The sequence below is a fragment of the Mobula hypostoma genome, chromosome 11 (genome assembly GCF_963921235.1).
Source record: "Mobula hypostoma chromosome 11, sMobHyp1.1, whole genome shotgun sequence".
Classification (NCBI taxonomy): Eukaryota; Metazoa; Chordata; class Chondrichthyes; order Myliobatiformes; family Myliobatidae; genus Mobula; species Mobula hypostoma.
The window spans coordinates 8637517-8649702 of record NC_086107.1 but is presented as its reverse complement, the minus strand read 5'-3'; the positions used below and the strand labels follow the sequence as shown (position 1 = coordinate 8649702).

Here is a 12186-nt window from a genome sequence, read left to right as displayed (position 1 = left end):
ACAATTGGAGATTTATAAACTATGGCTGCTGTGTTTCTTATTGGCTGCTTGCGTCTATTCCTAACTCCTTGATAAATCAATGGCAGCCAATGTATCATGGGCTCTGATGGCGATGCGCTTTAATAAATCCCTTTCTCTCAGAGTATGACGTCAGTTACATTCAGTAGCCCTCTCCCTCCGCATTTTTTTTTGTGTGTGGGTGTTGAGTGTGTTTAAAACTTTTTTTTCGGGGCCCACAAAGAACACTTTGCCCCGGGGGGAAATAACGACAAGATTAAGGTCTTCTGGCCCGTATTAGTGCGTGTTAATCCCAACTGCGCTAATTGAGCTTCCAACGAAAGAGAGAGAGAAAAAAATCACCATCGTCTCCTGCGGATTTTAGAAAGGCCACCGACTTTCCTTCTAATTGTTTGTTGAGAAGAGACGTTTTTATATCCCAACAAAAATCCCTCGTTCCAACAAGTTACAGAGAGAACCGAACCGGAGAACCGAGCATTTTATTAAACGTCTACAATATATAAAAGAAAGTGGAGATTCATTTTGAATTGTTTTAAAAAGAACGGCGGGGCGGATTCTCGCCTACAAATAATCAGAGTCTGACTAATGCACCATTGTCCCCAGCTAATTTGCAAAGATTTCGAAGCTATACTTTCCAGCGGCCAAGCGACAAGAGACGGGTTTGTATTTCTCTTTCATTTTAACAAAAAAGTCATGTGCATTTATTTTGTCGCGACTGTGGAGTTTATGTTTGAAGTCTTGTGCGCAACTTGGAAGAGTTTTGAGTGTGTGCATTTCTCCCTGCTTCAGGAATAAATTACCAGCTCAAGTTCCTATGCGCTGTGGTCAGGCCCTCTCATTTCATTGCTGGTTATGTGTGGTCGGCTAATAAATTGTTGCGGATTTGAATTGCAAAAGTTTATTTTTATGCAATTGTCGGTTCAACTCCTGCAATTAACTGCATCTGGTTCCAAACTTTAATACATTCTACTCTCTCTCTCTCTCTCTCTCTCTCTCTCTCTCTCTCTCTCTCTCTCTCTCTCTCTCTCTCTCTCTCTCTCTCTCTCTCCTCTCTCTCTCTCTCTCTCTCTCTCTCACTCTCTCTCTCTCTCCTCTCTCTCTCTCTCCTTCCTTCGCGGTAAGTTACAGTTTTAGCAAGGACTCGAGCAAATTCTAGCGATTCTCTGCAAGATCCGCACCAGGCCGTGTAACCCAGAAGATATTGGGGTAACAGAGAGTGGAGCAAATGTCCTGAATGTGCGGAACTGCAAGGCGGGTGCCGTCCTCTTTTGCATAATAGAACTGAGAAGACTATCGACTTTAAATAGTCACACACAGCCCCCTCCCACCTCTCTCTCTCTCTCTCTCTCTCTCTCTCTCTCTCTCTCTCTCTCTGTTTCGACATTCGCCGTAACAGGACCATGTTCCCATGCAAACTCTGCACTCGATCACAGCGTGACCTAAAACTTTCCTTTATAGAAAAAATGTTTAAATTTCCGCCCGCAACCCTCTCTTCCTAGCCCACCACCACCCTCAAGATGACCAGATCACGTCGATGAGGAGGGAGTTCAGATATCGCACAGCAATTCAGCGATATTGGCCTTAGCTGAGGGTGGGGGGGGGGGGGAGAACAGGGTTGGATCCATGTTAGAAGAGTGGCAGCTCTCGCCAGGACTCGAGATGACAGCGCATGACGGTCTGGCTAGCTCATTATCCAGATCCCATTGAGGCGTCCTTTTCAGACAGATGCAAAGTATTTGGCAGTGTCGTTTGTCTCCGCATTGTACTTCAGTTAGGAATGCAATGGTTGTCAGTGCCCTTATTCACTTTCAAGATACTTTATTGATGAGGTCTGACTTTTAGCACTTTTCACATGTCAAGAGAAGTCAAGTGTATGCGTCCATGACTTCATTTTATGCTTTGCGCGTTTCCAAGACCCCCGCCCCTTTCCCCTCTCCTGCCTGCTTGTTTTTGTTGTACACCTCTTTTTCTCTTTCTGTTCCTTATCTACGTTCTGTCTCAGTCACACACACACACACACACACACACACACACACACACACACACACACAACACACACACACACACACACACACACACACACGGTCTATTGCTATTGAATAAATAATAGATACCCTAAGCCGAAACTGGTGTTGCCTCTGCAACCTCAAACCGGGCGCTGAGGGGTTGCTTTGGAGTTTACTGAGGTGTGCAGTAATAGTCGGGCATTCAACAAATGTAGTTCTGGTGTGTGGTCAGCGCCCAGTCCATTTACTTACTTCCCCCACGATTTTTGGCAGCCAGTGAGGTGCCAACCGCCTATTGGAAACGATCAATGAAAGTGAATAGATCTTGCCACGAGCAGCTCTAAATCAGGCGGCACACTTCTCTGCGCAGAACGTTAAATATTCTTGTTTGTCTCCCTCTCGCATTTAAGCGTCAACCATCTCCTTCAGAAAAGTTGAGGTTTAACTTAGCACTAACACAGAAAAGCTAATAGTAGGCACCGAGATAACAAAAGGCGCGTGGGGGAGGTTTGTGAGTGTTTTCTCAAGGCCTGTTAACCAGGGTCTCGAATCCACAAAGTAAATGTGTATTTAATCAGTGCCGTCAAGGGGCTAGGATCTCTGCTCCTTGTTCAGAGCATTACCAGAGATCTGTAACTGCGTCAATTCCTCTTCGACGCAAAGATACATATTTACTTTTTTTTAAAAAAATTAGAATTGCCAATTAATATTTAACATAGACCATTAATCAATTAACGCTATCACTTGTAAAGGTCACCCTCATGTAAAGATGAAATCGTTTTAAATGAATTCTACCCATTTAGTATCCATGGTTGTCAAAGTGATTGGTTCCTGATATTTAATATCATTTTCGTCGCATTTAGCTCCCTCCAAACTTTTCCACTTAATGGAGAGAATACTTAAATGTACAACTTATATAAAATGGAATTTGTCTTCAGTCTTAAGCGCGTGTGAGTTGTGGTTTGATGTGTATTTTGAGTGTATTTACACTGCCATGATTTCACCGAATATTGTAACAAAACTTTTTTTCACATACACACACACACACACACACACACACACACACACACTATATCCATCGAATATGCGAGTAAGGCTAATGTAATTGTGAGGAGCGGCTGCCGTGTCCGCCGTCCCCTTTGCTTTTCATCAGGAATTATTTATCTGTGTGCATTTGCATGTGTTGCAAAAAAAAACCGCGTGGAATGATTAGTGGGTTTGAAAGAGTGCATTTCCCGCTCTGGAGAGGCGCAGGGAGGAAGTGTTTTGCTTGCCGATGATGACAAAGGTCACTGTTAGCTAATGGGCCAGTGAAGTGCAGTGGAGGCGAGGCGAGTGCACCTCCCGAATTCAGACACACATTAATACAACCAGCACAATCAGCAATCAGCTAGGTGTGTTCTCTCGCTCTCCCTCCACTTCCCTGACTGCTACTCTTTCTTGCCCCTCTCTCTCTCTCCCTCCCTTTCTCTCTCCCTCCTCTCTCTCTCTCTCTCTCTCTCTCTCTCTCATTTCTCCCCCTCCGTGTGCTTGAATAACTCTCCATCTCCTCCGTGACAGCAGATTTCATTGCCAATCTCTGTCTCCTTTGCAGGAATTTCCGTGTGTGTGTGTGTGCGTGTGTGTGTGTGTGTGTGTGTGCGTGTGTGTGTGTGTCTGTGTGTGTGTGTGTGTGTGTGTGTGTGTCTGTGTGTGTGTGTGTGTGTGTGTGTGTATGTGAGTGTGCGTGGTGTGTGTGTGTATATGTATGTATGTATGTGTGTGTGTGTGTGTGTGTGTGTGTGTGTGTGTGTGTGTTTATGTCTGTATATGTGTGGAAAATCTATAATTCACTGGCAAGGCTTAAAAAAAGTCGCCCATCATCTTAACTGTTTGCAGGACATGTTGACAACGACGCGGTCTGTCCTATAAAGGTGAGTTTACTTGCTCTCTATATATTTTGCTTATTGCATTTCGAGGATCTAGTTTCGCATTTCTCAATCGCGAGGAAAGTGGGGAGAAAGCCCTCTGTGATTTATGGCACAGCTCCGATTTACTGAACATATTTTACACTTTAACGAGATTGGGAGGTTATTTTTAAATAGGACTTCGAGCACACGAGTAACCTTCGAGAAGAAATGTATAAAGCCGGGAAATCTTTAGGAAATTGAATGGGCATTTAGCTCATTTCGCGGCCGTGGTGTTAAACCGCTCGCTCGTCTTAACTTGTAGAGTGTTTTTAATTTCAATTTTTCATTCATGAAACCATTTATTCTCTGCTTGGTGTGTGCTAATAGCTACCGATTTATTTTAATCGGATTCGGCAGTAACACGCCCGTCTTTTTTAACAATAAATTAAATAAATCTCAGTAAGACGGAACAGAGAATTTAGTAAAGGCAATCCCTTCAGGAAATGTTACTCGGCTTTCTGGGAGCGGACCGGCAATGTGTTTGAGATGTTGTAATGTGAGCGTGTCTAACGTCACTTTTTCTGCATGTTTATAAGTAGTTGATGTTTATTAATGATAAGGAAGAGTAAAATAAGTCACTTTCGGCCAAAGCTTGTTGTTTGACGGAGAAGCAATGACCCGGTGATGCATTGTGTCAGTTTGAATTAAGCAATCAGACGATTCATTAAGGCCGTTTGCATAGGTTTTCCCAACTCATCATAACTGTACAAACGTTAGGATTTGTTTAAAATCTCGAATTTACATACTTTCCCCCCACCTCGGGAATTGCTGTTCAGCGAGCTAGCACCAAACACATATTAATTGAAAGAAATGATTCATTTTTTTTCCACCGCGGTTCCATAAAATTATTACATAAATATAACCCCATCACTGCCTGTTTAATATAAACTTTGTTTAATTTAGAGAAAGTGATTTATTGACATTAAAATAAAGCAATCGACGGCGAAAGAAAAAAATCTCAGTGCGTTATATACTTTCCGGGATGTCATTAATCCGTGATTGTAAATTAGGTCTAAAATATCTTTTCAAATTTAGCTGCAGTGAGAAGCGCCAGTACGAGGTTTAGCACTTAAAGGGCAAAAAGTTTACAGTGATCTCTCTAAACTGACTACTAAGTATCCAAATGCATTAACATAGACTTTACCGCACCGTGCAATCCAATAAATGTGTTGAAAAATGATCCGTACATGTTCCTCTGGAGAATGGAAACACATTTTTCTATTGCAAATTACAAGCATCTTAACAGTCAAAGACTGGGAAATAGCACCGGGAGAAGAAATTGTGTACAAATCTAGGTTAAAATGAAACAACGTGAGAGGCCGCATATATTTTGTAGAATTTCCCAGGGTACATTTTTTTTTAAATTTACAGGATTAGGAATAGGTATTGCTGTGGTTTTATGCTTGTTACAGTGCGCTTATGGTGTATAATTGAATAGTTCATAACATCGGCCAGCCGTGAGCGGTTGAACAGCTAAAACAGAGTGGGAGTTTGGGTCGAAAGGCAGAAGGAGGAAAATCACAATCGGTAGGTTTGATCCCTGCCGGTCGGCGTAAAACTGAAAGACTAGTGGGCGATAGGAGTCTCCGGCCGGGCCTTTGAGAAACAAGCGCTTGATTAGCACTGGATTTTATCTCTGCAACGATAGACAATAGTAAACAGTGGGCTTAAAATACTGCATTGAAATATACCGAGCTACTGGTATTATTTTATATTAACTAAAAATGCAGTTTGATTAGGCTGTAAAACAGCGTGTGAAATTTTCAGAAAGTGATAAATTGCTTTTTGCAATTCGACTAATTAGGAAGGCGCTTCAACGCCGCGGAAAAATATCCATTATTGCTGAAAGAAAGCAGTTTTTGTATATATGTTGATCAAATTTTGCAAACAGGCTAACCACTTCTTCAACAAATGATCGTTCTTGAAGTCTCCTGGGCAGCGATGGCTTTTCCTGGCCTCAGTTTGAAGAACTTAAGCGACCGGGCACCTCATTCTCGCTGACTTCTTTGGGTAATCAGGTAGCCACCCTTCCCCGTAGTAAATATTTACGCAGGGTAGCGGGCATGCTGAGAGAAAGGATTTGTTTGAAGTTTATTTCTCTCTCTCTCTCTCTCTCTCTCTCTCTCTCTGTCTCTGTCTCTGTCTCTCTCTCTCTCTCTGTCTCTCTCTCTGTCTCTCTCTCTTTCTCTCTCACTCTTTCTCTCTCTCGCTCGCTCTCTGTGAGTGTGTGCGTGCAGAAATAGATAACAAAGCTAGTCTATAAATTATTTTCCGCTGATTTGTAATGAATAGAAGGAAGAGGGGTGGGAGGGGAAAAAGAGCGAGCGTCCAGGAATTTGGGTTCAGAGAGAATAGCGGGGCTAGTGCGGGAAAACAATACTCATCGTGCTTCTGGTACCAAAGAAAACAGAATAAAGTATTTCGAAAAAACAGGAAAGAAGGTAAAAAAAAGACAGTGAAAGCTGGTCCATTTCGTTATTGTACCCCGCTTTTAGCAAACCCCTTCAATAGAACCTTCATTGTAATTGTCTGTTCGCAATTGAGCGTCCCACTGCGCTGTTGTATCGTTTTACAGCCCGTACCAGCAACACAATTACCTCCCGATACTCATAACAGAAATTACTTGCTTTATTTCTGAAGGGGGCTGGTGAGGGGGGGGGGTGCTGGGAAGAAAACAAAAGAAAATAATAATTCTACCTAGTGACTGCTCGGCGTTTGGAGTTGAAAGTCTTGGAAGAGCGCGCTGCGTTTAACCGGACACTGTGTTGCTTGCTGGTTGGGGAGTCCGGGAGGGAGGGGCGGCTGGAGGGTCGGGGAGCGGGGGGGGGGGTTGTCGGGTGCATGCTCGATGGGTATGGGCTGTAAGGAGAATAGAGAGCATTGTTCACTTTCTGTAGTCTTTGTCGATCAGTTCTGACCCCTTCCCTTACTACTTTTTAAGCAACGAGGCGAAGTATACAGCGTGTGTCAGAATACCTCAGTATAAAGAGGATCTAAAGGCCGGGGGGAGAGAAGTTAATCATGAATAACTAAGTTTAAAAGTGCGTTATGGTGTACAGTACCTTAAGACCTTTTTGTTGTAAAGGCAAAAAAAAAACACAGGAAAAAAACAATCCAAATTAAACGGTACAAAATAACATACAGTAATATCCGCAGAAAATCCCTCAAGGTTTCCCCCCATTCCAAAGTAGACGCCAGGAATTGAGTTTAAATATATTTTAAAGGTATTAAAATGAGTCGACTTTCCGCCCACACTCGTGTCGTTATTACACAATATTATTGCACCAGCAACAAATTGAAGTCATTAACACGAGCTCACGGCCCGAGCACTCTCAAAAACAAGAAACAAGAACCCCGTGTGCAGACGCAAACCACTTTCGGATGGGCATCTGTCTAAGTTCTTGAATTGAATAAAAACGGGTCTTTCACCGTTCTCCATGCAAGGGGAGAATTCGAGCGGAAATCTTTAGCGGCTCTTCAAAGCAAGTAATATGCAAAAGAAAAAAAACTTTCTATAAGGATGGTACATCGTCTTTAAAGGACCGGACTCCAATGCAAACTTTACCCTTCCTGTAGCTAAGGCCAAACATCTACAAGCCGTCAAATTGTTATCGAATGATCTGACTCTTAAAATGGTCTAATTAGGGAAATTCGCGAAATTGCGCCGATTATAAACACTAAATCAAAATAACTTCCTGGTTGCCATAATGAACTTTTTTCCCTTTTTTTTCATAGAGGGAAGCCTTCAGTGGTAAACAGATGTCTGTGGTCACAGATTGCCAATACAGCTTTCAGGTACGTCTCACGTATTAAAGTTGTCTTTAACCGAGTGGATTTTAATTACAGAAATTTCCTTTGATATCAGAAAACGATTGCTGTGTGTTAAAGTTTGTACTTTACAATTCGGCCTTTTTCTACTTATATGTTACATGTTTCTTAATTCTTTTCAACGTGTTCGACCAGTGGAAATATTTAAAGTTAGATTTGTGGAGTTTCCACAGTTGTGACACTGCCTATTTAACGCATATTTTTTTATTACTAATAGAGCACTATAAACAAGCCACGTGGGACACTGGTGTAACAATCCAACATGCAGAACAGTAAGTGAGGCTACGCCAACCTATATCAATCACCAAATAAATATCAGCTGTTAATGTACATGCCAAGAACAGGCCGTTCTTCTTGTAATTCAAAGGTTAAAGACAAATATGCGGCTTCTATGATTAATGGTAATTGTATTAAAATCTGCAAGACAGACCCTGGCTATCAGTTTTTAGCTTTAGTAGGTAAACATTGCTGACTATCGGCAAGTGACCGTGTGTGAATGGTACTAGCTACCCACTGTCCATGTGTGCCTAGTTAGCCTAACAAAATTGCTTTCTTAATTAACTAACTAGTGGAATAGAAACTGATACTCGATCACGTCAGTTGTCTGCGATTCCTTATTTTGTAAGGACACTTGATATACGTAGCTCTCATTTTCTTGAACTCTACGATGGGGTTAAGTTGGAAGCTTCAAATGCCTGTGCGCTCTTTGTTCATGTCTAATCACGGTCGCTTTCCGTCAGAATACCTATAATATTTAATCCCGAGCGTTTGCTCCAAATTTACATCCCCTCCCGCCAAGACAACCTCCTAGCATTTCCGTTTATGGGAAATTATATCAATTGCTTAAGTAAGTGAAAGGCTCCAAAAAGTGCCATCAAAATAACCGCTGATCGAGAAGGTGTAAATATAAACTCGGAACACTTTTTTTGTTAATCTTAATGGGATTAATTGAAATGGGATGTGTGTGTATTATCGAGTAAACTGTTGTGCGAATCGCTGAGTAGATATCATTCGGGTGAAGCCTGTAGTTTGTCTAAAGGTCGCGTTGGGCTCTGCGGGCTTTGTACTAATAACTCCTGGGTGTATATGCTGCCTAACATCCAAATTGTCACCATATGTTTTCGTATTAGATGACTTGCAATGGAATACAGGGCGCATAATCATTGCCACTGGGCGATTGCTTCCCGTCTAAGCACAGGGATTAATACCGTGATTAAGATACGCATTTAAAAAATCTGTACAGTTTGTACCAACGGTACGATTCTATATTGCGCTCTTTTAAAAATTTAAACCCGGAAATTAGCAGGTGGAGTGAGTGAGTGTGTGTGTGTGTGTGTGTGTGTGTGTGTGTGTGTTTTTGTGTGTGTGTGTGTGTGTGTGTGTGTGTGTGTGTCTGGGGGAGGGGGAGGGGATTGGATGGGGAATTGCAAAGGCCTTTGGTATTAGTTAGTCAGTGTAAGGTATACCACTTAATATACAGAGAGTCTTAGGATGAGGAACTGGATACTCCCTCATTGTGCTGGGCGCCAGTAGCCCAGGTAGATGAGGTGCCGGGTTTGTTTAGAAGATTCACACCTATTGCTGTTCTTTGATAATGCCATACTTCTTTCACACGTGGTGTTCTGGTTGGTTGTGCGGTTTAAGAATATATATATTTTTTTGTTGGTTGTTGTTAATTACTGATGACATAGTTAAAACACTGGTACATCAGACATGCGTGAAAACAGTATCGAAGGTCCATTACCCTTTAACAGATTTCTCAAAGAAAATTGCACTATTAATCCTAAATTTGATTTTTTTTAAAGTTTTCTCGGACATAGGACTAAGATATAAAGTAGAATTTTGTTCCTAATATATATAGGAATATAATTGTTAAAACACGTAAGGCAGACAAAGGACTAGAAATGCGTATTGTATCTAATTGTATAGAGGAAATAACTCTCTTTATATTTGCTCTTAAAAGATATCAAGTGGCTTGTGCACCTTAAAACTATATTGAATTAAGTAGGGCGCGCGTCCCCGGCATCGTGACCGCGCCTTGCCCCAAAGCAACTTTAAAATGAAGCCTTCCTTTAAGGGTAATGAGTACGGAGCAATACGCTATGAATGGTATACAAATGCGGACAGAAAGGGTCGTTTTATCATGATACTATTTGTCGTGACGATGCGATTTTCAAAGTGGAACCGTGTCATAAAGTGACATGCCTGCCACAAGTGTTTGCGACTGATCTTTTCAATTATCCTTCCGTGCGCTATCCAGGGATACTTCCGCTTATTTCTAGAAATTAAGCTCAAAGTTGACGTGCAGCTAGCTTGATTTTGGAGGCAAATGTCAGCAAAGCTCATCGTTTTCCCTCCTATACTCGGAGCTTATTTATGGCTAAGTGGCCGGCCTTTCTGGAGCCAATTTAGCAGACGTTCCTAGGGAGAGGAGAACAGGTTCTACATGAGCTTTCTCCAGGGACACGGTCGCAGAATGAGATTCAGGTTCGGAGTCTTCACCAGTTTACAATTGCTGCCCATTTTCTGTTTGTTTAATAAGCAAACGGAATGGCTTGCGTTCGGAGTACGAACGTCTGTTGTAGTTTCGGGGAATTAATGAATTATTTGCCACGTTGACTCGAGATGAATTTGCAGACAGAGTATGCGGTGAATTGTTCGATTTAGTGCTCTCTCGTTCGCTTTCGAGAAAACAAAATGTTAGCTTTTGTTGGCTCTCTGGTTTTAATGTGGTGACTGGGTCGATTAGTCTATTACATTTTCTTTTTCGGTTTAGGGAATCAAATCGACGCCTTCTTTGCTGATCAGCTCGTCCGTTTTGATTGGCAGTTTTTGTGTTTAGAACGAAAGAGCGCGTTTATAGGTCAGTTTTGTTTTGCAATTGGGTTCTCCGGCGGGATTAACCAAGGCCGGTGAGAACGGCGAACTTTGCTGAATGTTTTCCCCCCTTCGACTCGGCGGTTGAATATGTTCGCTGTTGCTTTACCCCTAGGTCACAGTGGAGTGAACCAGCTCGGCGGTGTGTTTGTTAATGGTCGACCACTGCCTGATTCGACACGACAAAAAATTGTGGAACTTGCCCACAGTGGGGCTAGACCTTGCGATATCTCAAGGATCCTCCAGGTAAACATTATAGCCGCCGTAGTTTTATGTATGTCATTTCATATCGATCTATAATGCATGCAAGATGTCATAGTGTTACGATTGCATATGTAATCAGATTATTAATACAATTTTTAGAAAGGGGTTTTCTACAATCCAAAAATGCTTCCTACAAATTACATTCGTACCTTCAAAGCAATTTCTTTACGAATTGGCAAACAAAAAAGAAATTATCTTGAATTGACGGTAAAATGGTAACACCCCCTCCCCCTGCCATTTAAGGGTTTATTTTTGTATTGTAGACCCAATGTTGATGCAAAAAAAAACAAAATTAAGTTTGAAACTTTTTTTCATAACTTTGGCACGCGCCAAATTAATGCAATATTGGTACGTTTCCCTTTGCCACTTAAGGTATATTTTTGTATTGTAGAACCATACTGATGCAAAAGTCCAAGTAGTGGATAATCGAAAAGTAAGCCCAACATTGCTTAACTATATTTAAATATCTACATAAATATATATTATCAAACTAAAAGACCCATTTCACTTGTTAAACGTTCTTTAATATATTTGGTTTCTGTTTATTCGTATGTATACACTTATATAGGTGTCCAACGGTTGTGTCAGTAAGATCCTGGGCAGGTATTATGAAACGGGATCGATCAGACCTAGAGCAATCGGCGGAAGCAAGCCAAGGGTAGCGACTCCCGAGGTTGTGTCAAAGATCGCTCAGTATAAACGCGAGTGTCCGTCGATCTTCGCCTGGGAAATTCGAGACAGATTGCTCTCTGAGGGGGTCTGTACTAACGACAATATACCAAGTGTGAGTAAAACATTTAATTAACTTTTAACGGAGGGAATGGTTTATTTATTACCATTAACGAGTGCACGTTAAAAAAAAACACAGTATTTGACATGGACTAATTTTTTTTAGTGTGTGTGTGATTTCATTAACAAGAGGACCAAAACCAAGGGGCTGACTAGAAAAGCCACATACGACTTCTATAAATAAAAGGGTCGCTGATAAATTTTACCTCGCGGAACACTTTAAATGAACGTTTTAAAAGCCTCATTCTACAAAAGCTAAACACGCAGCGAGGTGAAGTGAAATTATTTAAATCTGGTGAAATAGTTTTGAAATGCTGATCCCAGTAATTATTTTCAAGGTTCATTTTAGATTCGGTAGTTAATGGATGGATGTGCGTAACAAGCACGTTTTAATGGAGCGGACAGAATCAATTGTTGTAGATTCAATTACAATTTTGTGCCAATTCACATGCATT

At 41.5% G+C, this 12186-nt stretch overlaps 1 protein-coding gene across 2 annotated transcripts in view; it reads left to right on the top strand.

Moving 5' to 3' along the window:
• Positions 1 to 3393: 3393 nt before the first annotated feature.
• pax6b (paired box 6b) overlaps positions 3394 to 12186 on the top strand; it is a 34491-nt gene continuing 25698 nt past the window's right edge. The window contains exons 1-7 of one of the 2 annotated variants that reach the window (XM_063063124.1): positions 3394 to 3418; positions 3619 to 3937; positions 7709 to 7768; positions 8019 to 8073; positions 10794 to 10924; positions 11334 to 11375; positions 11511 to 11726. In XM_063063124.1, the coding sequence (XP_062919194.1) occupies positions 8064 to 8073; positions 10794 to 10924; positions 11334 to 11375; positions 11511 to 11726 (399 nt within the window). In that variant the 5' untranslated portion in view covers positions 3394 to 3418; positions 3619 to 3937; positions 7709 to 7768; positions 8019 to 8063. Of the gene's footprint in view, positions 3419 to 3445; positions 3938 to 7708; positions 7769 to 8018; positions 8074 to 10793; positions 10925 to 11333; positions 11376 to 11510; positions 11727 to 12186 lie in introns of those variants that run through there. The other variant, XM_063063125.1, reaches the window with a different exon arrangement.